A 27,326-nucleotide genomic window follows, 5' to 3' on the forward strand; every position below is an offset into this window, starting at 1 on the left:
TTTTTTTGGGCTCAATAAAACCGCAGCTTTATTTTCCAGACCGGTGACTTTCTCCGGGGTTCCGGGCGGTCGCGAGATCGCGGCGTTGCCGCGCGCGCGCGAGCCGGCAACGCCGCCACTTCCAAGGCGACCTTGGAGCCCCTTCCTGCGGCCTGGCCACGGCCGAGCGAGGCGCAAGAAGCGCGATTCTCGTTTGTTTTTAGTGTTCCCGGACGGTTTCCGTGTGACGTAGCGTTTCGTTGTTTTGGTGCTTTCCTTTGTGCGGCCCCCGTCGCAGCGCATGAGGCATCCGTGAGCCACGCAGGTTGGTAAAGGCGAGAAGTGTCGAAACGGCCCGCATGGACGCCGTTAATGGTTCGCTAATTGTCGAGGCGAACGCGTTTCTCGCGGCTTTCTCTTCGCCTCGCGGAAATCACACTCGGCGGAAGGTCGATACGCCAAATAGACTCGTAAAATGGACTCGCGTCCGTCACATATAACATCCGAGACGTTTAAGGGCCGCCGTCGGAGGTCGAACGCGTTAATTCGCCGTTTAAAGCGACGGCGCCGGTGGACGCGGCCCCGACGCCGTCCGAAACGCTCCAATTGCGTTCCTTTCGCTCGGGCCTCGCGCCATTGCGAACGAAACATACACGATTCTGAATAATTTTGACCGTTTACAATCTATGATCGATGAAATTGTTTTTACACGGTCCAAGGATCTTCTCGTTTACTCATTTTTCATTATTTAATTTATTCACTGTCAAAGTTTCTTAATGTCTAATCCAATCCATCGAGTTTCGAAAAAAATGGATGTTATGCGAAATCTGTCAATCAAAAACATCGAAACTTTAAATTATGCTGTATTAAGATTGTGACGTGTTTTATTCTTATTTATTCCCCTTACTAATATAACACAAGCGACCCTTTTACTCTCTTGAAAAGAATTACAATTACAATGGCATTTTAATGTTCTTGTCACTCGATGTTCCATTTGTCGATACTTTTGCTTCTACGTACCGAATTCTTGCACGTGGTGTAACATATTAATTGATCAAAACAAGTTAATTGTAAACTTAAATCAAGCATCATTTGGTTTATGTTTGCAGATTAGGAGAGCGAACGTCTTAACCTAAAAATAAATGCAAAAATAAAACCCGAAAAAGGGACTCTTCTTTTGCGAAACAAAACTCCACGTACGTTCTTAAGCGGTCCTTAAAGCCCGGAAAATATCGCAATTTATTACGCACCGAACCGTGGAAGGCTGATGCCAATCGTTCTCTTGCGATATAGATGTACAGATAATATAAAACGGAAAGTCTACTAACCATAACTACAGATTTCGATAAAATCTACGCTACATTCGACGCTTCGTTGATGGAAAACGCAATTGGTTAAAATTGAAGGGTGACGATGATATTTTCCTAGAAATGGCGTTAATGTTTCTAATGCTTCTACATTTTACCTGCACCCTGCACAATTTGTTTTCTAAACAATACGCGTCTAACCCGCCATCTAGCGTTTACCACCCTATACGCACGAGCACGGATTAAAAAAAAACTCCGCTGTCGACGTCATTTGTTTTTTATGGCACGCGGTCCGACGTCGACGCCGTTTAAAACCAGTCCTGCGTTTTGATCGATCGATCCGGATCGGGCGGCGACCTTGACAGTGGCCCCGCGACATTGTCGTCGCGCGTTTCGGCCGCGCCCCGACCCCGTTTCGAAGAAGTTTTTCGTTTCCGCACGGCCTCGCTGGAAGCGCCGCGAGGACGACGTCGCCGGGGAGGCCGTCGCAGTCGTATTATCCACGAACAGTTCGCAAATTATAGAGTAACACAGAAAATTGTATACTCCTCAAGTAAATATCCCACGTGGGATTAATTTTAATCTTATTTTTGAATAGCGCCATCTAGCGCGCGTTCGTTTAAGCCTATATTGCATTATTTTTGTTAGTTTTACGGTGTAACGCCAGAGGAAAGTCGACTAGGGATTTTCGTGATATAAGGTTAGCAGGCTGGGTTTTCTTTTGCTGGCTTTTTAGATTTCGGGGTATCAAAGATAGTCGCAATACAGTTCCCTAAAAGTTTTTTTTGTATGATTAGGAGTTTTTTATATACATTTACCAGGAACGAAATTTTAGAGGGACGTAATGAAACTGCAACGCCTCCGAGTTAATATGGCTTTATTTCGAAATTCACAAATCTAAAACGCAACGAACCGAAACTTAAAAACGTCTGCCGTTCTAGAACGCGTTAAATTCTACGCCAGCTTGACAGAGACTAACCAAACATTTAATGTCTTCTGTCACGTCGAACCAACCAATAGGATCTAGCGGCGTTCATCAATTAACATGGGCGGTTATATTTCGTCAATTCGACAGGTTCCAGTTCTTTTTTGGCAATTTTGTCTAATAGCTACGCGGCCGTGTTATTGGAGCCCGGCCGACATTTGCATATTCTTTTTAAATCAAAGTATTTCTATTGTAAGGGAAACATAAACAATGTTTCAAAACAACTCGATTTTACTCGTTTGTTGAACATATCCTTCAGTTCCATTAAATATTAATGATTAAAGAGAATAATATGGAATATTTTTATTTAAGTCACTCAAAGCATTAGAGTCGTCGTCAACATTACTAGTTACCTGTTTAGTTCTGTGTAATGGAATTTGTCCACATGGAACGAATTAATTAACTTTTTTTTTATTTTTTATAATGGGATATTAAGAACCTCTTTGACCTAAAAGTTTCTTTGTATTATTGGTGATAGGTGAGTTGGTTATTTTACCTATTAAACCTACTCGTTTATCGTTCTGATCGGTTCTGCTATTGTTGTCTCTTTTTAACTGTATACGTTAGACAGAGAGAGATGTATTATTGGATATGTCATATAAACAACAGAATAAACACAAATTTAAAACGTTATGTTGTTGATTTAACTTTTACAATTTGTCCTTAAGTGGCTTATTTAAAGAAAAAAAAAACTGTAACTGTCCTATCCTTCATTTTTGTTTTGTTTGTACCGAAAATGGTATAATTGGTCTTGACAAGATATTAATATAAAAACTGTGAGAACCACTAAAGTTATAGATGTCACTACTTACCGACTAGATCACTAGATTTTACTTGTAGCTTATGGCACGTAGTATTTAAATTATCCGATATATTGCATGACGTTTTTCTGTGTATTAGTTTTTTGGGTACATGCGGTAAAATCTCCGAAAACATCCGATTGCTCCCAAATCCGTGCGGTACAATCCCGGAAATGTCCGAAGTGGCTCAGATCCGTGGGAAACGCAACTGAAGTGCTAAAGTGACGCTTCCTGCACGCTAGATCGGTGTATAATTAGGCATTTTAAAAACGGAAGTAGAAAAACTCTTTTGCTACTTTTACCGCACTTGTTTCATAATATATTTGTTAAATTGTAATCTTTTCCTGAGGGTCGTAGAAAAAGTATGGTATGCAACACATTTTGGGTAAACTGTTTATTCCTTATTTCCGCCGTTTACCGCGTAATACGCAATTTTTTAATCGGCAGCCGACCGCCACGATGAAGGGGTGGTTCGACGCGTTCCGTAGCGACGGCGGTCCGACCCTTTACAGCTTCAGCAATCGGACGGCGGTCACGGGCGACGTCGCCGTGATCGCGTGGCTCGCCGTCTTCGCGACCCTCTACGTCGCCTTCCTCATAGTGTTCCCCGGCATCAGGAGAGAGGTGGGTGACGGCCTCGCGCGCCGCTCTTAATTGCCGATCTGTTGCGTGTTTCAGAGGTTTACCACGTTCTGGTCGGTGACCTTGTCCCTATTCGTCGGCGCCACCATCTCGAGTGAGTCCCGCTTATTTATTCGTTAATTGGCCAATTAATCGGTCGCGTTAACCTTCGCGCCAATTACTATTATTTTTTTTTAAACCGTTTCGCAGTTTCCCTCTGCGGGTCGGCGTGGCACGTGGCCAGCGCGCCCATCCGCGGCACTTACCGCGCCTTCTCCAAGGAGAAGGTGTCCGCCACCCTGGGCGCGTACGTAGGCCTCGACCACGTCAACATCACCCTCCGCGGTAACGCCACCCACGACATCGACTTCAACGAGCGCTTCAGCTGGATCGACTCGCGCCAAATGGGCGACAGCTTCAGGGAGGCGCTGGTCCGCGGCCTCCCGTACCCGGTGCTGACGGTGGCGGAGCACTTCGCCACCGGACAGGACGGCCTCGCGTGGGGCGGCCAGTACCGGGCCGCCGGCTACTTCGCCGCCGTCGCGCTGCGGACCTCGTTCGCCGCGTGGCTCCTCATGAACCTGATGCTGGTGGTGGTGCCGCGCTACGGCGCCCTCCTCATGACCGCGTGCGGCTTCCTGCTGCTCGCGACCGCCTGCGGTTACTTCGGCATGCTGCCCGACGCGCCGCTCCTCGTGCGCGTCGACGGCGCCGCGCTGCGCTTCTCCTTCGGCTGGTGCTACTGGCTGGTGCTCGCCGCCGGCGCCGTCTGCCTCCTCGTGGGCGTCGTCACGACGACGCTCGAGATCGTCAAACCGCACAGCTTCTTGACGATCCTCGAGGTCAACTACGACACGCCCTACGATCGCCACGTCATCATAGAGGACAGCAGGGGCCGCAAGGACCAGCGCAAGAGAACGACGACGCTCGAGGAGCCGCACGCGTTGGGCCTCGGCTCGCGGATCCTGAGGCGGCTGTCGTCGAAGCAGCGGGACGAGAAGGCGGCGGCCCCGTCGAACTTCGAGCTGGCCGGCGGCCCGTGGAAGTACCCCGACTCGGCGCCGCGGCCCATTTTGAGGCGAGTATGAGGGGCGCGACGCGCCCCCCAAGCTAACCCGGTGACTTTACAGGTACGGCGACGGCGTCCAGGCGCCGATGTGGTAGAGGACGCTCGAGGACTCGTCAGTGCAATTTTATCCGACTTGGTGATATTTGTGATAAATTTTAGGGTTAAGACCATAATAATGGCCATAATAATGTGTGTATATTGTACGCCGTCTGCCAAATAACACCATTAGGAGACACGAAAGAAAGTTTCGTGCAAAAGTTTTTTGATATGGGGTGGCCCGTATATATCGTCATTTGTGGTTAAAATAAAGGTCACTTCCTTAAGAAATTCGAATTTTGCATAGTTTAAGGCGGAAATTTTGGTTGCCCCATATAAAATTGAGGAGGATGATGCACCACTCAGTCAGTTTGACAGATGCGCCTCAGCTTATACAGGGTGTCCCAAGTAGGTGGTGCCGTTTCGGCGAATTCACAAAATCTCAAGCTGCCCACATTGATTCACTTGTTGGCAATGTTAGGTATTTTTTAAATAGCAAAGACAAGATCGTACTTCTTTTAAAGATATGACACCAAAAAAAACTATTGCCAACAATATAGATTTAATAAAACTTTGGAATTTATATTTATGTTCCTCAATACGGTCCATAAAGTTTAGTTAAAAATTTTCCTCTTAAAATGCTCGTTTCGTCTGGCATTAAGGTATAACTTTGACATTTCAGTTTGTTTTTGTTGTTTTTCATATTTCTGTTTAAAAGTTCATAGTTGTCAATTTTTTTGTTAGTGTATATTTGTATTTTAAATAGGTTATAGTTTTTTTGGTTGACCTATAAACGTTAATTATTTATTTTTGCTATTAGGTATTTTGAATCAAGCTAGATAAATAACTACTAAATGTTTCTTTAAATATGAATTCTGAAGTTTTATTAAATATGTTAAAGTATGTAGTATAGAGTCGATTTTTCTCAAAATCTCCACGTATTAATGGACTCCCTGTATTGTTAGCGATAGGCTTTATTCGTATGTTATATCTTTAAAAGAAATAGTATCGTGTCTTTGCTATTTAAAAAATATATAATATTGCCAAATTTATACCGGTGTAGCTCAGAAAGTAAGAAAAATTTAAATATAAGATAAATTACAAACTTACCTTGTTTTTTGTCCTAGAATTGATATCTGGATTTCGTCACCACCTATTTGGGACACATCTGTCAAACTGATTGAGTAGTGCATCATCTCCGTTGTCTATTAAATGTATACGAATTTATATGGGCCAATCAAAATATTAAAAAAAAAAACACATAACCTCAATTTCTACCTAAACTGCGCAAAATTCGAAAAGTAAATTCTTAAGATTCCAAAAATGTCGAAATATACGGGACGTTTCATTTAAAATAACCAAGTTGATATCGGGTGGTAGGACATTTTTGGGACACCGTGCATTAACAAATTTATAATATTTTCAATCTTCAGGAGAGAAAACATTTTTTTCGTATCTCCTATAGTGTGTCGTTGTATTTGGCACACGGTGTACGCCGCTGCGCGACTATTTATTATAGTTTGTTTCGAAATTAAACGGCGTAGTTATTTCTAAGCGGATCAAAGGGAAGGGGCAATTGAAACTCGCTCGTTTCCATTACATCGCTTTAATCCTAAATGTCATGTTCGACGATAATACTAAAGTCGTCCGTTCACCCCTTGGTCGGTTCGGCGGACGCGCCGTCCCTTACGACGCTCTCCAGATCCGAAACGGCTGCCGACACTTGAAACAACCGGCCGTAGACGTCGGCCAGGTCGTACTCTTGGTTCGTGATGACGTAGTACGCTGAAAAGGGTACTCGTTATACCGCGAGCGCCCGGCGATCCGCGCGCCCTCCCTTACCCGGCTTCTCCGCCACCAGCTTCCTGCAGTAGACGTTCAGGATGGAGGTGACGTCGTCGGCCCTCTCGCACACGTCCCCGTTCTCTCGCAGGAACTCGTCTTTGTTGCACTTGTAAAACAAAATGGCCGACGTCCACTTTTCGTTGTCCACCAGGTGGCAGATGTTGTCGACGAGGTTCTCAGACGTCACCACACCCGTCACCGACGGCGTGATGCCGCCGTCCGCCTCCATATCTTCCAACGCGCGAGTCAGCGCCCCCTTCATGGCCAACACGTCGACGCTGTAGTCTCTAAACTGTAACGAGGTTATACTTTTTATAAAACTTCTGAATTCCTCCTGCGTCGGTTGTTGTTGACTCGAACTTGCTAACGTTCCGCCAACCATCCTATCGACTTCTTCAGAGCTTGACCGAAACTGACTCGCATTTTACTCTGTACCTGCTTTTATATGGTTTGAGGGGGGGCGGAGCTAAATGAGGGGCATAAACACTGTCTGGGATGACTGATGATTGTTGGGTTGGATTTCTATAGACTCTCGGATTTTTCGTTGGTAGAAGAATTGATAAGATAGATAAACTCATCGGCAGTTGCCGAACACAAACACGAAACCGATTGTATTCGATACAACTATAATTCTTGCATGTAATCAATTCTTCTACCAACAAAAGAGTCCATAGAAATCTATAAGCAACCTAACAATCTTAACCGCGACTCAGGTCTCTACCTGTTACCAGTATGGGAATCAGTCATCCGAGTAGGTGTTTATGCCCCCCATTTAGCTCCGCCCCCTACTCAGACAATATAAAAGCAGGTACAGAGTAAAATGCGAGCCAGTTTCAATCACGCTCTGGAGAAGCCAACAGGATGATTGGCGAAACGTTAGCAAGTTTGAGTCAACAAAAACCGACGCAGAAGGAATCCATAAGTTTTATAAACAATGTTGAAATTTCACGACTATCCGGAGGTATTGCGTCGCTCGAACCAGACGCGTCCATTATACATCAATATACCTATTCTATATCCCTCCCTTTTCTGTACGTTTATATACCTTCCCTATTCTTCCATTTTCCCTTCTGTACGTTGATTGGCTTCCATATCAATACGACCGTATCTTTTTCTAGATATACCTCGCTAATTACCTCTTCTATGCCTTGATATCATATTTCCTCCCATCTTATAAAATGTGTATTTTTAATAATTTAATTTAAAAAAATAATAATAAAAACCATTATTAGCGGGTCCAGAAGGTCCACAATTCGTGCCTAAGGCTAATTTATGGAGTAATTAGAAGAGGTCGCATCTTCTTTACCTTGCTGCGTCGGGTTGGCTGCCACTTATGTGTCAATTTGAGGCTAGAAAATTCCAGGGCTGATTTTGGAAAACTCTACAGACCAAGATGCAAATTGCGAATGAATTCCCTGTATTTTAATATATATCAAAACAAAAAAAATATGTTTATCTTCATAGAAAAATTACTCTTAACATAACTACACACAATAAGTCTTTATCTTCCTATATACCAATTTTATAACTTCATTGAGATCTTCTATACTTTCTTATTCTTATATGTACGCTACCATACCTTTTCTATATCTTCATACACCATTTCCATGTACTTTCTAATACCTCCATTCCTATACCTCTTCTATGCGTTCATATAGAGGTCGCGGTTATTGTTGATTAAGAGATCTTAACAGTACGAAAAAAAAAATAAAGATCATAGAGTACTAGGTGCAAATTTTGGTTCAGTTCTAAAAATTGTATATATATTACACTTCCAACATATAAAAAAAGATGTATATGTATAAGATGATGAAATTCTTATTTCCAATTTTTTTTTTAATTATTTTTAACTAAGCTTTGCATATTACGTAGCCAACAGATAAATTATCTCTTCGGTACCCTCGATAAACCTTCTACGCGTCGGGCATATGGAGTAGTTCAAATGTACCGTGTAGCTCGAGCGAAGCGATACCTATTGACCGACGCGCGCGTCCCTTACGTCGGCCATTTTCATGCTGCCGTGGAGCGTCGCGACCATCTTGTTGCCCGCCTCCGCGAGCAGGATCAGTTGGAAGTAGAGCTTGTAGAGGGCCTTGCCCAGGTCCAGCAGGTACTGTTCCTGCTGAAAGTCGGAGCGGTGGCCGGCGTTCAGCAGCTCCAGCTTCAGTGTGGTCTTCAGCGCGTCGCAGTACTGGAAAAGGGGCCGCGTTATTCGGTAGGGGGCGCGACGTACGGTGCGCCAGAGAGAGCCCAAACATAATACATTTCGTACAATGAACGTTTTCCTTATCACAGACTAATTAAGTAAGCTATGACCCTTCACAAAACAAGCGATTTAAGTCTTGTTACCATGGAAAAGTCAACAATAATTTTGTAACCTTCGTGGTCAGTGTCATTTTGGAGAATGTTTTTTTTATAGAATTTTCCGTGTGAAAAGTGGAGGGGATTTTTTTAAACAAATTAGCTTTTGACAAAATTCAAAATGCAGGCAGCCCTCACCCTCTCGGATGATTGACTCCCATATTGGTGACAGGTAGAGACCTGAGTCGCGGCTAAGATTGTTAGGTTGTTTATAGATTTCTATAGACTCTCGGATTTTTCGTTTTACTATTTTTGTGAACACCCTGTATAATAATTACATCGTATTAAAGTTTGATGTTCGCTGACAATTTTTTCTTTTTATCGACGTGTTTTTATTAATATGAAGTAAAATTTATTGGTTTCGCTGGCCCAGTGTGCGACGGCGACGCTCACCATGATCGCCTGGTCCCTTCGATCGCAGAACGTTTCCAGGTGCTCTTGCACCTCGAGCGTGCCGTACTTGAGCGCCTCGAAGAACCTCGAGTTGGCGATCGTCGTCGCGTTGAACCATATGTGGTTGACGGGGGAGACCCGGTAGGCGACGATGTCGGTCATAGAGGCGAGACGCGAGCAGATGAGCTTGACGGTGGGCAATCCGCCCGCCGTCGACTGAGAGATATACGTGCAGGAATCTTTTGTGATGTCGACGGTCACGCGGCACACGTCCCGCACCAGCGTCTGGAAGCGGTGGAAGAACTGGAGCGTGTTCGCCGTGCTCTGCACCATGTTCGACTGGACGAAGGCGGTCCAGGCGTCTAACGCGTCGCTCTTCGCGATACCCTTGAGGACGGTCGACATATTATTGGGCGACTCGTTGCACGGCGTGACCTCGCCGAGGTCGGCGGCGCTCGAGCCGCTCGTGTCTGACCTCGCGCTCGAGGTGGCCTGCTGCTCCCTGAACGCGAGCGACGACGGCGGGAACATGGCCGAACTCTCGACGGTGCTGTTGTCGAAGTCCGGCACGTTGGCGATCTCGTCGAGCGGCGACTCGGAGCCGACCTCGTCGTCCGACGACTCCTCCGTCAGCAGCCTCTGAAACCGCCCACCACCACGTCCGATTATAAACCCGTCCGCGTCGCGACGCCGACACCCCAACGAAAGAGACGATCACTCACGTTATGGTTAAAGGGGCACACGTGTACCTTTCTAACTGTCAACACGGGCGTCTTTTCGCTCAGACTGCCCTCCTCGGGCTGCTTGCCGGGGGCGTGGTCGTCCTCGCCTTGGCCGAACGGCCGCCGCCTCACGCCCCAGTTGAAGTTGTCCGCGCTCTCGCCCTGAAAAACGTCACGTGGCCGTATTTCGAGCGGTCGCACAGTAGTTCTGGTATGAAACCCTAGCATGCTCAAAAAAACGTCATTTATTTTTATTTATTTATTAATGCGACGATGCTGATGAATAAAATTTACTAATAGCGCATTTTTTACTATTTGTTTTCCATACTTTATGCACAAATTTTTGCTCGGCCCTGTTGACAGCTTACAACTTCTGTATGATTTTGGTAAATAGAGTAGAAAATGATGCCTCAATCGTTTTTCCACAACGTCCAGTAATCATCGTTTTTAGATGATTCAATAGATCAGATAACCCTTAGACTTGGGCGGCCCTTCACCATATCGTAAATGTCCTTTCTAGTATAAACTAGTGCCTGGCAGGAGGAACCAGAAAATAAAGAAACATCTGGTAATATATATAATACATAATCCGATTCTTGCTTTATTCTTTTATATACAGGGTGTTTAACATTGCTTTAATTGAATTAAAATTGAACCTGTGTACGAGGTTATGATTTAATTACTAATTTTCTCTAAATAAAACGCGTTTTCTGTCAGCTGTGGCTAGAGTGGCGGCCAGCGGCTGCCGGACTGCACCAAATTTAAAAGATAAGCCATTCTGTTAGGTTTAATTATTTATTTTGCCGGAACAGAAACCGTAAAATTTCTATATATATAAAAGCGGTTTGGCTACAACCTGTGAGACTTCTCTTTTGCATAGCTCGTAATTTTTTTTGGGTATTCTGTCGCTCATGCGACTCATATGCCCGAACCACATTAGTTGTTTTTCCTTCAATAGTATCTAATAGTCCCTTTTCTACATTCATTCTATTCAAAATTTCGTCATTTTTGATTTTGCTCATTAACGTGGTTTGACAGCACCTTCTTCAATACATCATTTCTGTAGAAGCTACCTTCATTTTCCAAGTCTCTGACCCATACGTAATTGCACTTGCACACATTAGGTGTATTTGACGTATCACAATTTTTCCTTTAATTTTTTTACTTCTAAGTATTTATGCTGGTTTGTATGTTTAATAGTTCCCATATCAGTTTGTGGATCTTGTGTGTGTAATATTTCCAGGTATTTCTTGTATTCTTCTAGAAACTTTCTAAACATATCGTCAGCTGATATTACTTGATCATCTGCAAATAATAGACTGTTCATCATTACACCCATTTTACTGCATTTTCGTTTCCACTCCTTCACGGCCTTATCTATGTAAATTTGAAAGAAAGTGGGAGAGATACAACATCCTTTATCTACTATCTACCTACTTGAAAAGTGTCTTTTCCAATTTTTACTAAGCTTTGGGTGTTATGATAGGACTGTTTCACTACGTTTATGTACTGGTACTTCTTTTCCTTTCATCCCATAACTTATTTATCGGCACGGCCTTCTGGACGTCTATAAATATAAGGTGTAATTCTCTCGAGCAAGCTATAGTTGTTTTCGGCCCGGAAACCACTCTGCTCTTCTGCATCTTCAATTTTGCCTTCTATACGATTTTTCAATGAACGTCCATACGGTCCACCAATAGAAGCCGTTACACTTATCCCCCTGTAGTTTTCGCATAAATCTTTGTTTCCTTTCTTATGAATGGAGCTTATATCAGCTAATTAAATAATTAAATTAACTAAATGCCTAAAAATTTCAGGCGAGTCGGACGACGGCGGGTCGACGTGACGCGTCACCTACCTCGATACTCTCGCTCTCGTACTCCAGGAAGTCGAAATCCTTGAAGACGCCGAACTCGGCGGCGGCGTCGTCGCGTCGCGAGCCCCCGCTAGTGTCGTTGTTACCTCCGGACATCTCCTCCGTGCTAGAGGCCATGCTCGACTGCCGCTCGATCAGGTCCGACGTCTGGCTGAATATAACCTGCAAAGTTCACGTGGAGCCGGGCGTTTTTTAGACATTCCGCGACCTTACCGACGGACTCTTGGGCAGGCCCACCCTCTGACCGCACGTGGTCAGCAGATTGACCAGGCACTCGCGCACCCGACCCTAAAATACAACGTGGGGATGAATAATTATAGGGGAGGAGCGAAAGGGACACGCCCATACAGCTTCTAGCGATATGGAAATGGGACAGGAACTTGAGAATAGGCCAGATTTTAAATTTCTTCTTTAACTTCTTTAACTTAATTTCTTAATAAAATTAATATCAAATCGAAAATGGCTTTAATTTATTTAAAACTTTAAAAGCTATGTACGAGGGCTGCCTTTTATATTTTCTTAAACCAGTCCTGCCATCTGGCGACTAACATTTTGACATTTTGAGGTTAGGTTTACTCAGTTTTTTCGGTGTTGGTTGTGTTTTTTGTGATAAATTAAAAAACTGTGACGGTCGTGCAATAATTTTATACAACTTTAGACGTGGACTAACTCAACAACAATGCATCGATGAACTTAATTCGACTTTTGGAGTTGAAGCACCACCTAGGACTACTGTTTATCGCTGGTTTTCGGACTTCAGTCGTGGTCGTAGTTTTCTTAAGGATGAATTTCGTGAAGGCCGTCCAAAAAATCCAAGAAAACATTGATGCAGTGCGAAACCTGATTTTGATGGATCGTCATATGACTTACCATGAGGTTGAGGTACCTTTGGGCATTAGTGGGACCGGCATACATACAATTTTGCATGAACATTTGGGCGCTAAAAAAATTTGTTCGCGTTGGGCTGATGTCAAATGTTTGGAAAAACAATCAGCTCAAAAAAAGGCTCGAAGGAAATGTTAAAAAAAATAAGATCTATGTATATGAACCTGAAAGTAAGCAGCAGTCGACTGTGTGATTCTTTCAAAATGAGACAAAGCTCAAAACAGTTGTTATTGCGCAAAGCACCTCGCACCTCGCAACTGTTTCTTTGGTGAAAGGTAAAACAGTCAATTCTGAATGGTACAAAAAAATTTATTTGCCGGAAGTCTCACTAGCTCTCACTGGTCGGTGCAAACTTTTTGAGCATTAAAAACGTCGATTTGATGAGCCATCCACCATATAGTCCTGATTTAGCACCTAATGACATCTTTTTATTCCCATACACCGAAATATAAAAGGTCCCTCGTATATAATAATAGACGGAATTGAAAATAATAAACACACCCACCCAAATCATTACTCTACATTAATATTGCTAATATTGATAAGTTTGTATTTTTTAAATTCTATTTTAAACTTTCTGCCAGCGAATTGTACAACATAATTACATCATAGACATAGGTTCTCTTAACTGAAACTTGACTTTGATGGGGAAAAGTGATTACCTGTAATAATCATAACCCAATTCTTTTATTTTTTCCGACACAAGCAAGCCTACAACAAGATTTCGCATAAATTACTTTTTAAGGTCGTATTGGAGAAAATGTCTGCTTGAATATAAAAGTTTTAAGTTGATAGATGTTTTTTGAATTGGTTTCTTAACATGTTCGCGAAGTCTGAGTACCGTATCTACGATGATTCCAAGATTTACAGCAGAATCCAAAGATAATTTACACAAACCCTCCAATTCGTTGTTAATCATCGTTTCATTATTCTTAGCATTATTGACATCGAAAACCCAAAACCAAAGCCTGTGGAATCCCAGACGATACACTCATCCTCGACGACGTTTTAATTTAGAGCTGAATGGTGTCAGTGTGTTCAGTAAGGCTTTCGTAATATTTTTGTTTGCTCGACTTTCTCAGTGCCTGCGGTTTCATCCTCAAATGGGTTGATTTATATCTAAACGTTTCACTTCAGGGTGTTATTTCAGACTCAATTAAGCTTACTTTCGACGTCCCATCGGGTGAAATCTTTTATATCTGTGAAATGCGTGTTTCTAAAACTCATTTTGTGGACAGAAAATTAAGAATAACCGAAATTACTAACTAAATGTTTTTAGAATGAAAGTTGAAGTTTTTTTGAAAAAAAATCAAAATTTATGGAATTCATAAAATGGATGTTTAGTAATTTAACACAGACGCTATCTGCATATACCATTTCATTTTTTTTTGTAAAAAAGTTTATAAATGTAATTTTTACATATATTTTTTGCTTAATATTTTTTTAATTACGACTGAATAGAAAAATTTTCCACAAAATCATGTGAAATCTGTGAAATCATATGCCTGTGTGATATTTGGTTTACAAAAATATTTAAAAGGGTTCGATATATAACTGATATTGTACAGATTTAAAGTGGCCTGGACGAAAATGACTTGTCCGTTACTAGAGTCTAGAAAATCGAACTCTGCGAAAAATTCACCTTTACGTCGAATTGCAAAAAGTGCCAAGTCAATGTTTCTCGTACAAGTTAAAGAAACTCTAAAAACTTAACATTATAATTTTGGTTTGGGTTATATTTTTATGGTATCGAAAAAAAAAAATCTTCGCCACGTCGAAAAGTGACACTTGGTACAAGTTAAGGAAACTCTGAAAACCATTATAATTTGTATTGTACGGGTAAGCTCGTGGACTCAACGATGGGTGCCCACCTACCTGACACATCCAGGGTCGTTTCCAGCCGCTCTGCATGGTCGCGTCGGCGGGACTGATGGAGCACGAGCGCCTGGGCGTGGCCGCCGTCTTCGCCCGGTCGGCCTCCTCGGTTTTATTGAGGAAGCGCCTTCCTATGACCGGCGTCTGCGACAGGTCGAACGTAAACTCCATAGTGCGTCCGGGCAGCTCCTTGCGCGCGAAGACGCCCTCGTCGAACGAGGGGTGGGGCAGCGTGACCACGCCCGCGCTCTCCCAGTGCGTGCTCAGCGACGCGGGCGGCGCCACCAGCGAGCTCGACCTGCTGACGACCAGCTTGAGGATCTTGAGCGCCTCCTTCCAGTGGGGACCCTCCACGTCGCGCACTATTATACGCAGCAGGTCCGCGTTGATGGGCTGCGCGGCCGTCGTCGCCAGGTCGACGTAGTGCAGCACGCAGTGGATGATGTTGAGGATGGGCAGTTGCAGGCCGTTGGGTCCCTTCTCGAGCACCTCGACCAGAAACGAGAGCACGTTGAGGCTCAAGTGCGCGTACGTGTCGTGCAGGTACTTGACGACGCACTTGGTCCACTGGAAGCTCTCCTTGCTGAACGTGCGACGGCTGTACAGGTTCATCACCGTGCCCAAGTTCTCCAGTTTCTTGCTCTTCTCGACGCTGACCTGCGCGATGTTCTCCGCGGCCCGCACGCACAGCTCGTTCGCGTCCTCGTAATTGGCCAGCATGTACGGCAGCAGGGCGATGACGTTCATCGGGAACGCGACGCTCTGCGACGGATCGACCACGACGAAGTTGAGCAGCGGCGTGAACTGCGACAGCAACTCGACCGTCGCCTCGTACAGGTTGGGGTGCGTGCATCCCTTGAGGAGGAGCGCGTGCACCCCCGGGAACGACGCCCACCGCAGCTGCTGCTGCAGCTTCTCCACCTTGTCGCGCGCGTCGGGCCTGTCGAGCGGGAGGCGGTGCATCACGCGCGTCAACAGCCTCACCGCGAGCGAGAACTCGTGCTCGTAGTCGGACTCGAGCAGCGACACCGCCAGCCAGAAGAGCTGCGCGAGGATGGTGAGTTTGTCGTCCTGCGTCGCCGAATCGCCGAGCATCTTCAAGCTTTGCGCGGACCTCGACCTCGCGAGGTTCGACGAGAACTTGGGCCGCTGGTCCGCGTCGTTGGCGCCGTTGCGGTTCCGCTCCTTGGCCTCGGCCCCGCCCACCTGCGTCTTCCGGTACCCGTACGACACCGAGTAGCTGGTGCTGCGCGCGTGGCCCACCGACACCGACTGGTTGTAGACGGGGGCGGCGTTCGCGATCCCGCCGTCGGCGTGCTTCTTGTTGTTGAGGTTCGGCGTCGACTTGAAAATGTCCTTCATCAGGTCGAGCGGCCGGAAATCGGACTCGAGCGAGTCGACGGCCGCCTCCAGCGTGAGCAGCAGCTCCGTGACGTAGCCCTGCATGTCCTCGCCTTGCTCGGCGACGGTCTCGACGAGCCGGCCGAGGATGTCGGAGAGCATGCGCGACGTGATGGGGGCGCGGAGCGCGCGGAATATCTGCAACGAGCGGCCCGCGTAATGGCGCGACGAGCAGCTCAGCCCGAGCTGGAGGGCGGTCTGGGCCCAGCGCTCCGTGACGTGCGCCCCCGGCAACGAGTCGCGGAACACGCGCACCACGTACTGCGCGAACGTGTCCATCTGCTCCGCGCTCCTCACGGTGAACACCTTCGCCGTGATGTCCTCGTAGTTCCACAGCGGCGTCCGTCTCGCCGCCAGGAAGTCGATCAGCGACTTGATGACGACGCCGACCGTCGGTTCCGGTTTGGCGACGGGCTCCGCCTCCGGCGGCACCGTGGCGGGCACCGCGGCGACGTCCTCCTTCGTCTGAGCGTAGAGGAACTCGTCGAAGGTGCCGTCCGTCTCGGTGAACGTGTGGCTGACGACGTCGAGCGAGGGCGTGCTGAGCCCGAGCCCCGACCGGTCCGACCGGCCGTTCAGCAGGATGTGGGCGACGGTGAGGTGGTCGCCGTGGCGGCCCAACACCGTCAGCAGGTTGAGCAGCAGCTGTTTGCAGTGCTGGTAGACGATCGGGCGGGTGTGGTCGAGACCGAGGAAGAGGATGTGGAGCATGAGCGGCACGTGGATCGCCCAGTCCAGCTCGATGCCGTCGACGACGATGTCGCAGAGCAGCATGACGCCCACGTTGCACCTGTGGAAACCGGATATGGGCTGCGAACTGTCGGGCAGGTACTCGGTGAGCGGCGCGAAGTAACCGCCGAACTCGGGCATCGGCAGCGGGTGCGGCTGCGGCACCGCCGGGTCCGGTTTCTCCCTCAACGCGACGACGTCGTCGCCGCGGTTCGACGCCTCCTCCAACGGGTCGTCGGGCCGCCGCGGCCTGCCGACGTTGAACTCGGGGAAGACGTTGGAGGCCGACTCCGACTTGGCCAAGCCCTTGGTCGGGTCCTCGCCGCTGTGCCGTTTCGTGTGGATGGTGCCCTTCTCGATATCTGCGACAGAGACGTGTGCCGGTGGCGCGCTAATCCGACGGCGTCGATAGACGTACTCAAGTCGTTCCTGCTGCCGCTGTCGCTCTGACCGGCGGCGCCGTTCGCGCCGTCCGAGTGGCTCGACGTCTTCCTCATCACCGTCAGCCTGTAGAACGGGGGCGTCTCCGTGCGCTCGATGAGGCAGTTGAGCGTCTCGACGGTCTGCAACTCGACCATCGTCTCGTCGAGGAGGCGCACCGGCTGCACCCGCGCCAGGTAGAGGGTCACCCGTTTCGCCTAGGATCCGTCTTTGAGCGCCTACGGCGGAGGAGAAGAAGAAGAAGAAGAAGAAGAGACTCACGTATGGGAGCAGCTCGCAGGGCGCCATGCCCGAGATGATGATCAGGTAGCGGATGATGACCTTCATGTTGTTGGGCCACGAGGTGCACAGCGTGCCCCACAGTTCCTCGATCTCTTTGGGGTGGTTGTCGCCGTACTTGGCGGTGATGTAGAAGATGTTGTTGAGGACCATTTCGGTGGCCTCGGCGGAGCCCCAGCCCTCTTTGCGTTCGGCGCCCATCTCGTTCGCGTAGAACTGGTACATGTGCGGATTGGTAGGCGGAATGTTGGGATCGACCAGTTCCATGTTGTGGAGCCACGGCAGCACGTACTGCAGCAGGAGCTGGCGCACCTCCGGCCTGGCCGATTGGAATCTGTAGGTGATCTCGGAGAACATCGGCATCGTGAGCTCGGGATGCAGCAGGGACAGTTGCCGGGAGAGGTGGGTCTGCGAGCGGCAGTACGACGCGGACAAGATGGCGTCCAAGGTGCCGCGGCCGCGGTCCCCTTCGGCTGCGGGGAGCGCTTTTTAAGGAAACTAGACGAGGGAGAGGAGACGGGGATCGGGGGTTACCTAAATCGTTCTCGGGCAGGGGGCCGACGGACCCGAAGAACCGCTTGTCCAGGAGCTGGAGCAGCTGGAGCGCGGTGTCGCGGACGTTTTGTCTCGGGCAGCCGGTGTTCATGAGGGTGACGTTGATGATGGCGGTGTAATGGTCGCACGGGTACTCTCTGAGTAAAATCGGACACCAAACTTTGTACGTTTTCGAAAAAATTTAAAATCTTTCGACTTAAAATTAACCGCTGTTCTGAAGGCTTTTGGAGGTTAATATTTAGCAAATTTTTCGAGTCAAAAGTTGGCGAATAAAGTAGTCTTAGAAATGCTGTGGACCACAGCGCGGCTTCAAAATGTAAAACGTTTAAAAATTTCTCAAAAATCAACTACGATTTCGGAATTTTTTAAGGTTATAAGTTGACGAATGAAGTATTCTTGGAAATGCCATGGACTATAATGTGCTGTCATTGAAATAAAATAAGTTATTAGAAAAAGTATAGAGCAATGGATGCGCCATAAGAAAAATCCTCTTACTTTCGAAAAGTTGATTGCGATTATGAGTTTTTTCAAGTCAAAACTGGACGGACAAAGTATTTTAGGAAATGGCATATCATTTCTATAAAATATCGATGCAAATATAAAACGATGGCGGAGTTGCCTCAAGAAAAATTTAATAATTTCGCAAGAATTAATGGATAATAGAACAGTACCAGGAAGTCAGTACAGTTTTAAACGAAAGTCAGGTATCGCGAATGCTCTTATAAGTGTCATTGATGATATTGTCCGAGCCACTCACAAAAAACTAATGAGTGCCCTAATACTTTTGGATTTTTCGAATTCACGCGAGCTGTATATATAGGTCTTTAGCGGTTCAGTAGAGTAGTTTTTGAGCTATCTGTTTACTTTTCGTTGAAAAATATTAATATCGTATATTGTTTATCAGAGAAAGTATAGAGCGACGGCGGATGTGCCATAATAAAAATTCTCTTTTGAAAAATTAATTGAGACTATGAAAGTTGTTTGAAGTCAAAAGTTGACGAATGAAGGAAATGGCATGTCATTTCTATTATAAGTTATTGATGAAAATATAAAACGATGGCGGAAACGCCGCAAGAAAGTTTTGCCACTTTTAAACAACTCGTTAAACGTTAAAAGTTAGCGAAATAAAACTGCTTGGGCAACGACAACATGCCCCCGCATAAAAAAAAATAACTGCCCAAAATTTCGGTGGAGTTGCCGGGTAGAAATCGTTCTAACAAAATTTCCCGACAACCGATGGCAAAATCGGCGGTTGTAACGCACCTCGCGCTAAAAATGGTGGCCAAGGCCAGGAAGCAGCTGTCCGCCACTTTGGCGGAACCGCCCGTGTAGCACTTGTCGACGACCCAGTCGAGCAGCTGCGGCACGTCCGGGTTCGCTTCCAGTAGCAGCACGACGGTTTCCTGCGCGAGCCCGTAGACCTTCTCGTCGGAGCTGTCCAAGAGGCGGTCCAGCCAGGCGTAGTACGGACTCTCCTCGGTCAATCCGTCGAAACAGGGGCCGCAGCACAGCAGCGAGCTCATCGCCTGGAGCGAAGCGAGCTGAAGCTCCGCGTGCTTCTTGGTCGCGTCGCCGTCGCCGCCGGTCTGCGACGTCTTCGAGTTGGGCAGCGTGTACTTCCCCGCCCAATGATTGAGCAGGACGAACAGGCCCCGGCGGAGGTCGCGCTTCAGCAGCCCGCGTTGCACGTCCACTGAAACCACACGCACCCGGTATAATCGCGATCCCGACGCATCCGCCAATACACCCACGGCTGAAATTCTTGACGGTCTTGCGCAGGAAGTGGCACAGGTGGTAGGTGAGGTCGCGCACGCTGCTCGCGTTCTTGTCGGGCTCGTTCTCCAGGTAGTACTTGACGCCCTCGACGAACTCGACGAGCACGGGATGCAGGCCGTGGGTGTCCTTGTCGACGGCGCACGCGCTCGCGCCGAACGTCTCGTTCTCCGCGACGTATTCGAGAAGGCGCACGATCTGCAGGCGCAGCGCGTCCCTGCGCCTCCGCCGCCTCACGTTCTCCTGCTTCTTGTCGACCGCCTCCCTCACGTACACCGTCAACTCGTCGAGGAGGTCGCGCAGGGCGATCCCGTTGACGTTGCCGGCCGCGTACACGGCCGAGTCCCGCACGTCGACCGCTTCGCACCTCAGGTGGGGCACCACCAGCTTGTAGAGGGCGCTCGAGGAGATGCCGCCGCTCGAGAAGCGTTGCTCCGCCGCTCGGTCGGTGCTCAGGCTGTCAGGCGACGAGCTGAGGCTCAGGTCCGGACTCGCGCACCTCACCACCGGACTCGACATCAACGGCGCCACCTTGAACGCGAACGTGACATAGTTCTTCCACAGGTGCATGTACGCGTCGCGCTCGGTGGGCGGCTTCTTCACGGCGGTCGCGCTCCGCAGCAGCGAAGCCCGGTTATCGTTGAGGGGCGTCGGATCTACCACCGAGTACAGGGCGTTCAGCCGCGTGAAGACGATGGGCCACGAGTGCATCACGACGGCGGGACACGCGCCCGGCAACTTGTCCAGGAAGGCGAAGAGACACGCGCTCCACGGGTCGACGACGTTGAACGAGTAGACGCCCTCCGCCAGGCCGGCGGTCCACGCCGGCGAGCTCCGCTCCGTCACCCACTGAAAGTCCAGGTTGGTCGCGGCCTGGATGGCGGCCTTCTCCGCCGCGGGCACCAGCGGCAGGCACCTGTCCGTCAGCACCTGGGGACAGTGCTGGTCGAGGACGTCGATGACGGCCGCGTTCTCCGAGCAATTGAGCAACTTGAGGAGGCTCTTGGCCTCCTTCAGGATGAGGACGGCGAGGCGGCGCAGGGCGAGGCGGTAGTTACACAGCGTCACGAGCGCCAGCGCCTCCACCAGGCGGAGGACGGACGACGGCGACTCCGACTTGCCCGAGTCCGTTCGCTTCGCGGTAGTGGACAGCGTCGACTTCCACGCGCACAGCAACGTCAGCACCATCTTCAGGCCGTGATCGGTAAGCTGGGGGAACGTGTCGGGCACGTCCTTGGCGACGAACTGGGTCAAACCCCACAGCACGTCGTTGCGCCACTCGGGAAAGTCGACCACGAGGCTCTGCAGGCTGCAGTACGACAGGCCGCGCAGCTCCTCGTCCATGTGGACCGTCAGGCGACTGAGCAGGTCCACCAGCTCGCCGCTCGTCATCCCGTCCGGTATTAATCTACAAGCATTCGGAAAATTTAACAAGATTGCTTTCGAAAAATCGTAGCCGGGCGTTGTGCATAGTTCGTAGCGCATAGCGCGATGCTACTTTGTGTTTTATGGGTCTAAAATTTTGCCGATCGGTTGAATAGTTTTTGAGAAAATCATGTTTTTCTCGAAGACCAAATGATCAAAGAAAATTTTTCGAATTTTTAAAAAAAAAATTGCTGACATTTCACTAAGCTCAGTTTCAAATGTTTAGGTGTGCCTACGGACTTTTACTTCATTGCCAAATTTGAAGTCGACGGCTACATATTTGGGTCACTTATGAAGTTTTTGAGTGTAGCACAGAATATTCCGAACCCACTGTACAATATGTGAAATCCTTAAATACAAAAGTTTTAGCTGTTATACGGGCTACATAGAATGTGAAACAAACTGACAACGGAATCACAGCCTTCTAGTTATGGTCAATTATCAATACAAAGTTAGCTCAATTTTCAGTTTTTGCAAATTACCGACGCACCCTGTACTTTTTTAAAAAATCATCAAGAAAAAATTTTTTTGATCGCATATACCATCTTTTAGAAATGATTTTTTTCTCGATACCCTGCAAGCGCAGTTTTTAAATTTTTAAAAGATTTCCCGACCCCCCTCCCCCCCAGTTTTAATTGGCTGAGCTCCATATATCTGTCAAATTTTAAGTGGATGGCTTCAAATTTCGGACACTTATCGTGTTTCACAACAAAGTCCAAAAAACAGACGAAAATCGAAAAAAAAAAGACACCTGGGTTTGATCAGACCCATTTTTTACTGGTTTGCGCACCTCTACAAAGAAACGGAGAACGGATAACGGAGAACAGAAAAACAAGTTTTTTTTCGACACAGATCATTTCTGTACCAATGGCGGTCCCCTAGGACCTACCGTTGCCGATATATAAGTTACGTTGCCTTTCAAAAAAATCGATTTCATCGATTTTCGAAAGTAACAAGTAGCGACTTTTCGTTACTTCTACGACCTCTGCCCACTATCCAACCCCCACGTGGTCTCGCGAGGTACGGTATACTAGATAACGAGCTACTACCTGGGCACGGCGGCGACGCATGTGCGAAAGAGCTCGATACGCGGCTTCCTCTCGCCGGTGATCATCTCGTCCGGCTCCTTGTTGACGTTCTGGGTGTTGGTCATCATAAGGGGCCGGCCGTACTGCGTGTCCAGCGCCCTGAGGATGTCGACGAAGACGCGACGCACGTGCGGAAAGTACGCGTTCATGCCGATCGTCTTCGCCGTGTCCTCGGTGAGCATCTTGTTGAGGAAGGTCTTGCGCACGCGCAGCGTGTTGCCGCTGGGCAGGACGCCCACCGAGCGGGGCATCGGCGGATCGCCCTCCTTCTGCTGTAGGCTGTCGGCGACGACCAGGAACGCCCGCAGGCCGATGCTCATGCGTTCCGGCGTCATGATCATCTTGATGGGACGGCCGACGGACAGCAGATCGAAGACGATCTCGCGCATCGCGAAATCCAGGCGTTCCTGAGCGACGAACTGGATTATCTTGACGAATATGTTGAGGGGCGTGTCGCGGGGCACCACGCCCTTCGAGCCCTTCGGGAACAGCGAGTTGACGATGCTCTGCAGACGCGACTGCGTCGCCGAGTTGCTCTCGCACTTGATCCTGATCATGTAGACCCAGAGCAGTCGGTAGAGGGACTCCAACGCGACGCGGCACATCTTCGGGTCGCGGTTCTTCAGGTGCGACAGGCACATCGCCAGGAAATAGTGCCAGTTGTTTAAGAAAAACTGCTTCTGGCTGACGCAGAGGAGGCACGTGACGAGTGGGAAGAGCGCGAGCCGGTGCTTCGACTTGGTGCTCGCGTCGAGCGTCTGCGAGTACAGCATGTCGACGAAGTTCTTCAGGCAGGGCACGTTGACCTCGTGCTTGACGGCCTGCGCGCAATATAGGTGAGCGGGGACCCGCGCGGACGGGGGAGGGATGAATCTTACCGCCGCCACTGGCACCAGGATCTCGACGAAAAGACCGGCGAGCGCGTGCTTGATGTCCTTCTCTTTCACTTCGAGGAAGTACTGCGCGCACTCCTGCATGAATTGGAACGAAGCCTCGAACTCCTCGATCGGGGCCATCTTCACGCGGAAGAACTTCATGCCCATCAGCAGGCTGATTATGCTCTGGCTGGTCGCGGGACTCGGCTCGCGCGACCTCAAATCCTTCAGCTCGCCCATGAACCGCGACCTCACCGACATGAAGCGGCTCTGCGCGAGCGCCCCGATCACCTCCGCGTAGAGGTCGCATATCATGTGGACATTGGCCCCGTTGGGGCTGCTTTGCACCCTTGAAACGCGAAAAACACGGTTACTTAGGGACCCCGCGTCAGATGAGCCATCACGGAAAGGAAAATAACTATTAAAACAGAGACATGCGAGAAGGACGGCCCAAAAGTGTCAACTTTATTATTCCCACAAACGGAACAAAAGACATGAACACAACTAAAATTGTTTTTTATAAGTGTACTACAAAGACATGGTAGCGAGTTAAATAATTTCAAGGTATGTGAGCTTCATTTTCACCCCCACAAAATTGAACACATTTTTTATTCATTATTATTATTTTAATAAGTGCTAATAACGTAATTTTACTGCCCACAAATTGTATCAAAAATAAAATAAATTTTGGACAAGTTCAGTAAAAAACTAAGAAAGCCAAAAGATTTGGATCGGGCAATGTTGCAGTGGTTCCAACAGCAAGGTCTTAAAAATGTACCACTCTCTGGACCTATCGTAAAATTAAAAGCAGCAAAGTTTGCTGAACACCGTGGCATTATCGAATTCAAGGCTTTGGAAGGATGATTGGGGAAGTTCAAACAGATACATGGTATAAATTATGGAGAGATACGTGGCAAAGTCCGTGATGTCGACAGAAACGTCACTAGCGATTGGCTGGAGAAGACGTGGCCAAAACTAGCAGAAAAGTACCCTGCTGACGACATTTTTAATGCTGACGAAACTGTTTTCTTTTACAAAATGACGCCAGATAACAGTACTAGTAGCTGCCAATATGAGTGGGAGAGAAAAAAGAAAGCTGGTCGTGATTAGAAAATCAACTAACACACAATGTTTTGAGAACATCAAGCATTTGCCGGTCATTTACAAGGCAAACAAGTCTGCATGGATGACATGGCAAATTTTTGAAGAGGAGGTACGGGAATATTGAAACAGTTTCAAACAACAATTACCTTTTGCAACTCAGTTGAAAGATTGATGGCTATAGATCAGGATTTGCCTACAACAGCAGACTTGACAAAGGAAGCCATATTATAACAAGCAAGAAAGGGTGAGGAAGAGCACCAAGAGGAAGAAGAACATGAAGAAGTTGATCTGGGAGCACCACCAACCATTCAACAAGCCCTATATTCAGTTAAGCTGCTAGAGAACTATTTTATGTGTCATGGGGAAGATGCCCCTCTCGAAGAAATAATGAAAATACAAACCAAAGTACGAGATATGTATTGTTGATGGGTTTGTTGATAAGTTTATCCCACAGCGTGTATAACCAAGCTAACCCGTTCTAATGAGTCATTTTCTTTGGGTGAAGGGCAAGAATGCGCAAGAAAATACATAATAGAACACCTTACCTCAAGACCACTTCTCAACGTATTTGATCCTGCACTACCCACAGAACTGCATATTGATGCCAGTAGTATTGGATATCGAGGAGTGTTACTTCAAAAGTTCGATGGGAATATACGAGTTATAGGATAATACAGTAAAACGACAAACAAGTACCAACAAAAATATCACTCCTACGATTTGGAGACTTTAGCGGTCGTCAATTCAATGAAGTGCTTTCGCGTTTATCAACTAACCAAAAATAAAAAAAATCAAAAGGAAATGACCGATTATTTGAAACATTAAATGTAGTTCTTAAATATTTATATACAATGTTCCTAAGTAGATGTTAAAATACGTATATATAAAATAATTAAACATTGCAGAACACATATGCGTATTGTTATTTTTCCAAGTGCCTTTATAATGAAAAAAAAGCAGTCCCTTCAATTTCGTTATATAGAGTTTCGACTATTTGTACTATATTGTTTCTGTATTTGATATTTTGTGCGCCACGTGACCAGATATACCCCTTCCCTAACGTGATGACTCGTACTTTAGGAGGTGTCGCCTAGCAACGTTCAACAATCAACATGGCCGTTGACAGTACAATTTGACAGGTTTCAGTGTGTTTTTACAGCGATATTTTTTCAAAATATGCCCAAATTCTGTTAATTGAGCTGGAAAAACGAGTTAAGTTTGTGGAAATCGCCGCTTAGAAACAAAATTGCGCAAAGCGCTAGTTAGTGAGTGAAACATTACGAAACGCTATATATATATGTATGTATATACTAGACTGAGACAAAAAAACGACGCTTTTTGTTAAATATATCCATAAAATCACTCAGAATGACGAAAAATATATCGTAAAAGTTTGGGAACAGGTTCATTTCATCTATTTACAATTTTGCTTGTCCTGATAAAAAAATAGTAAAACAAGGTAATTATTCAAAAAATTGGGTGAAAAATGAAGGCTTAGTTAAAAAAAACATTATAAAAAAATATTCAGACCTTTTTTGTAGAGCGTTGAATATCAATTGTTTCCTTTTTCAAAGCTTTTTTTTATAGAGTTCCCACAAAAATATATTCGGATAAATATTAAGTGCTCCAACTTTTACGATATATGTTTTTGAACCAGGCTAGTGTGTACCCTTCTTGGTATTTGAAGTGCTTGAGCGCGAGATTCTCGATGTGCTGCACCAAATCCTCGTGGCCCGGATGGAACGACAGCTGCTTTAAGACCTCGATGAGCACGAGGCAAAATATAAACTCGACCGCCAGGTCTCGCTTCTCCTTCTGCACGTCCGCCTCCGACCGTTCTACGGTCTCCGTCGTATTCCCGGCGACTATGTTTATAATGCTTTTCTGTTTGGTGTCGCTTCGCTTCTGCTCGGGATTCGGCGCCTCGGACATTTGCCGCTCGTACCACGAGAACAACGCCCTGAGCAACGAGGGCAAACAATGTTCGGCCACCGAGCCGAACGCGCTCAGCAGCTGATCGAACTGGGCGTCCTCGCCCCTCTGCAATGTTTTGGACAGCGGCTTCTCTTGCGGCTCGGTCATAACGTTTTCAATTTTTTTCTCCGCCAGCACGGTGAACTCTTGGAAGAGGCTGCGCATCACAAACTCGCCGGGCCTGGCGTTCACCTCAGAGTGTTGGTCGGCCAGCAGGAGAGCCGCCCGTTCTTTCTGGGAGCTCCAGGGCAACAACATGCCCCGATTAACGAGGGGCGCGTTAGGTCTGCGCCCCGCTTCCGACAAACCGTTCGGGGGGGACGCGACATGCTCGGTATCGGGCGCATGGATCGTAGATTCGGACAGGGTGCTTTTCTCGGTCGCGGCGGAGGCCGACGTGTGGTCCGAATGCGTGTCCGAACACGCGCTGTCCGAATCGTTGAAAGGCAAATCTAAAAGCGCAGAGGTTAGACCTAAACTTGTATTTCGCGGTGTCTTATATCCTAACCTGGATCCGCACCATCGTTCTGCAAGTCCGACATCGCGGACTTGATCTTTTCCGTTCGTCCTGCGCGAGAAATTAGCGTCGCATGCTACTCGTCGTGTTTACGATTTTTTAGAAACACATCAAACTGACAATCAGATGTTTGGGTAAATAAAAACACAGACGAAAAAATTCTCAAGGTGTGGTCAATGACGTTACCCAGTTAGAAGTGGGCACGACCGTTCTTCGAATCTGGTTTCCGATTGTTTTCAACGATATAACGGTCGACGAATTAGGAGCGGTCAGGTCTAAAATAGGGACTTTTCGTTTGTTAAGTTCGGGTTTCTCTCGTTGTTTAATAGAAATAATTTCTTTTATCGCAATCTAAAAGTTTTAGGATGCGGAAGTGCGGTTCATAATTCGAACCTTATAAGAAACATTACG

At 47.4% G+C, this 27,326-nt stretch overlaps 2 protein-coding genes across 2 annotated transcripts; one reads left to right on the forward strand and one right to left on the reverse strand.

Annotated features, from left to right (window-relative positions):
* Positions 1–162: 162 nt before the first annotated feature.
* On the forward strand, positions 163–6,333 carry LOC132707938 (dual oxidase maturation factor 2). The gene is made up of 5 exons (XM_060679985.1): positions 163–304; positions 3,519–3,695; positions 3,750–3,807; positions 3,903–4,770; positions 4,823–6,333. Exons 2-5 carry the CDS (start codon positions 3,531–3,533, stop codon positions 4,854–4,856), a joined length of 1,125 nt encoding a protein of 374 aa, XP_060535968.1. The 5' UTR covers positions 163–304; positions 3,519–3,530; the 3' UTR covers positions 4,857–6,333.
* On the reverse strand, positions 5,115–27,268 carry LOC132707933 (protein furry). Its single transcript, XM_060679979.1, has 17 exons — positions 26,907–27,268; positions 26,094–26,850; positions 23,324–23,669; positions 22,407–23,266; positions 19,911–21,340; positions 19,423–19,852; positions 18,139–18,296; positions 17,587–18,077; positions 17,303–17,522; positions 14,755–17,246; positions 12,208–12,282; positions 11,977–12,156; positions 10,146–10,280; positions 9,397–10,035; positions 8,642–8,833; positions 6,640–6,934; positions 5,115–6,582 (listed from the first exon to the last, which is right to left on the reverse strand). The coding sequence occupies exons 1-17, from the start codon at positions 26,938–26,940 to the stop codon at positions 6,449–6,451; spliced, it is 8,868 nt and encodes a 2,955-aa protein (XP_060535962.1). The 5' UTR covers positions 26,941–27,268; the 3' UTR covers positions 5,115–6,448.
* Positions 27,269–27,326: the final 58 nt, after the last annotated feature.

Source organism: Cylas formicarius, unplaced genomic scaffold (assembly GCF_029955315.1).
Source record: "Cylas formicarius isolate icCylForm1 unplaced genomic scaffold, icCylForm1.1 PGA_scaffold_9__14_contigs__length_23061073, whole genome shotgun sequence".
In the NCBI taxonomy this organism is placed as follows: Eukaryota; Metazoa; Arthropoda; class Insecta; order Coleoptera; family Brentidae; genus Cylas; species Cylas formicarius.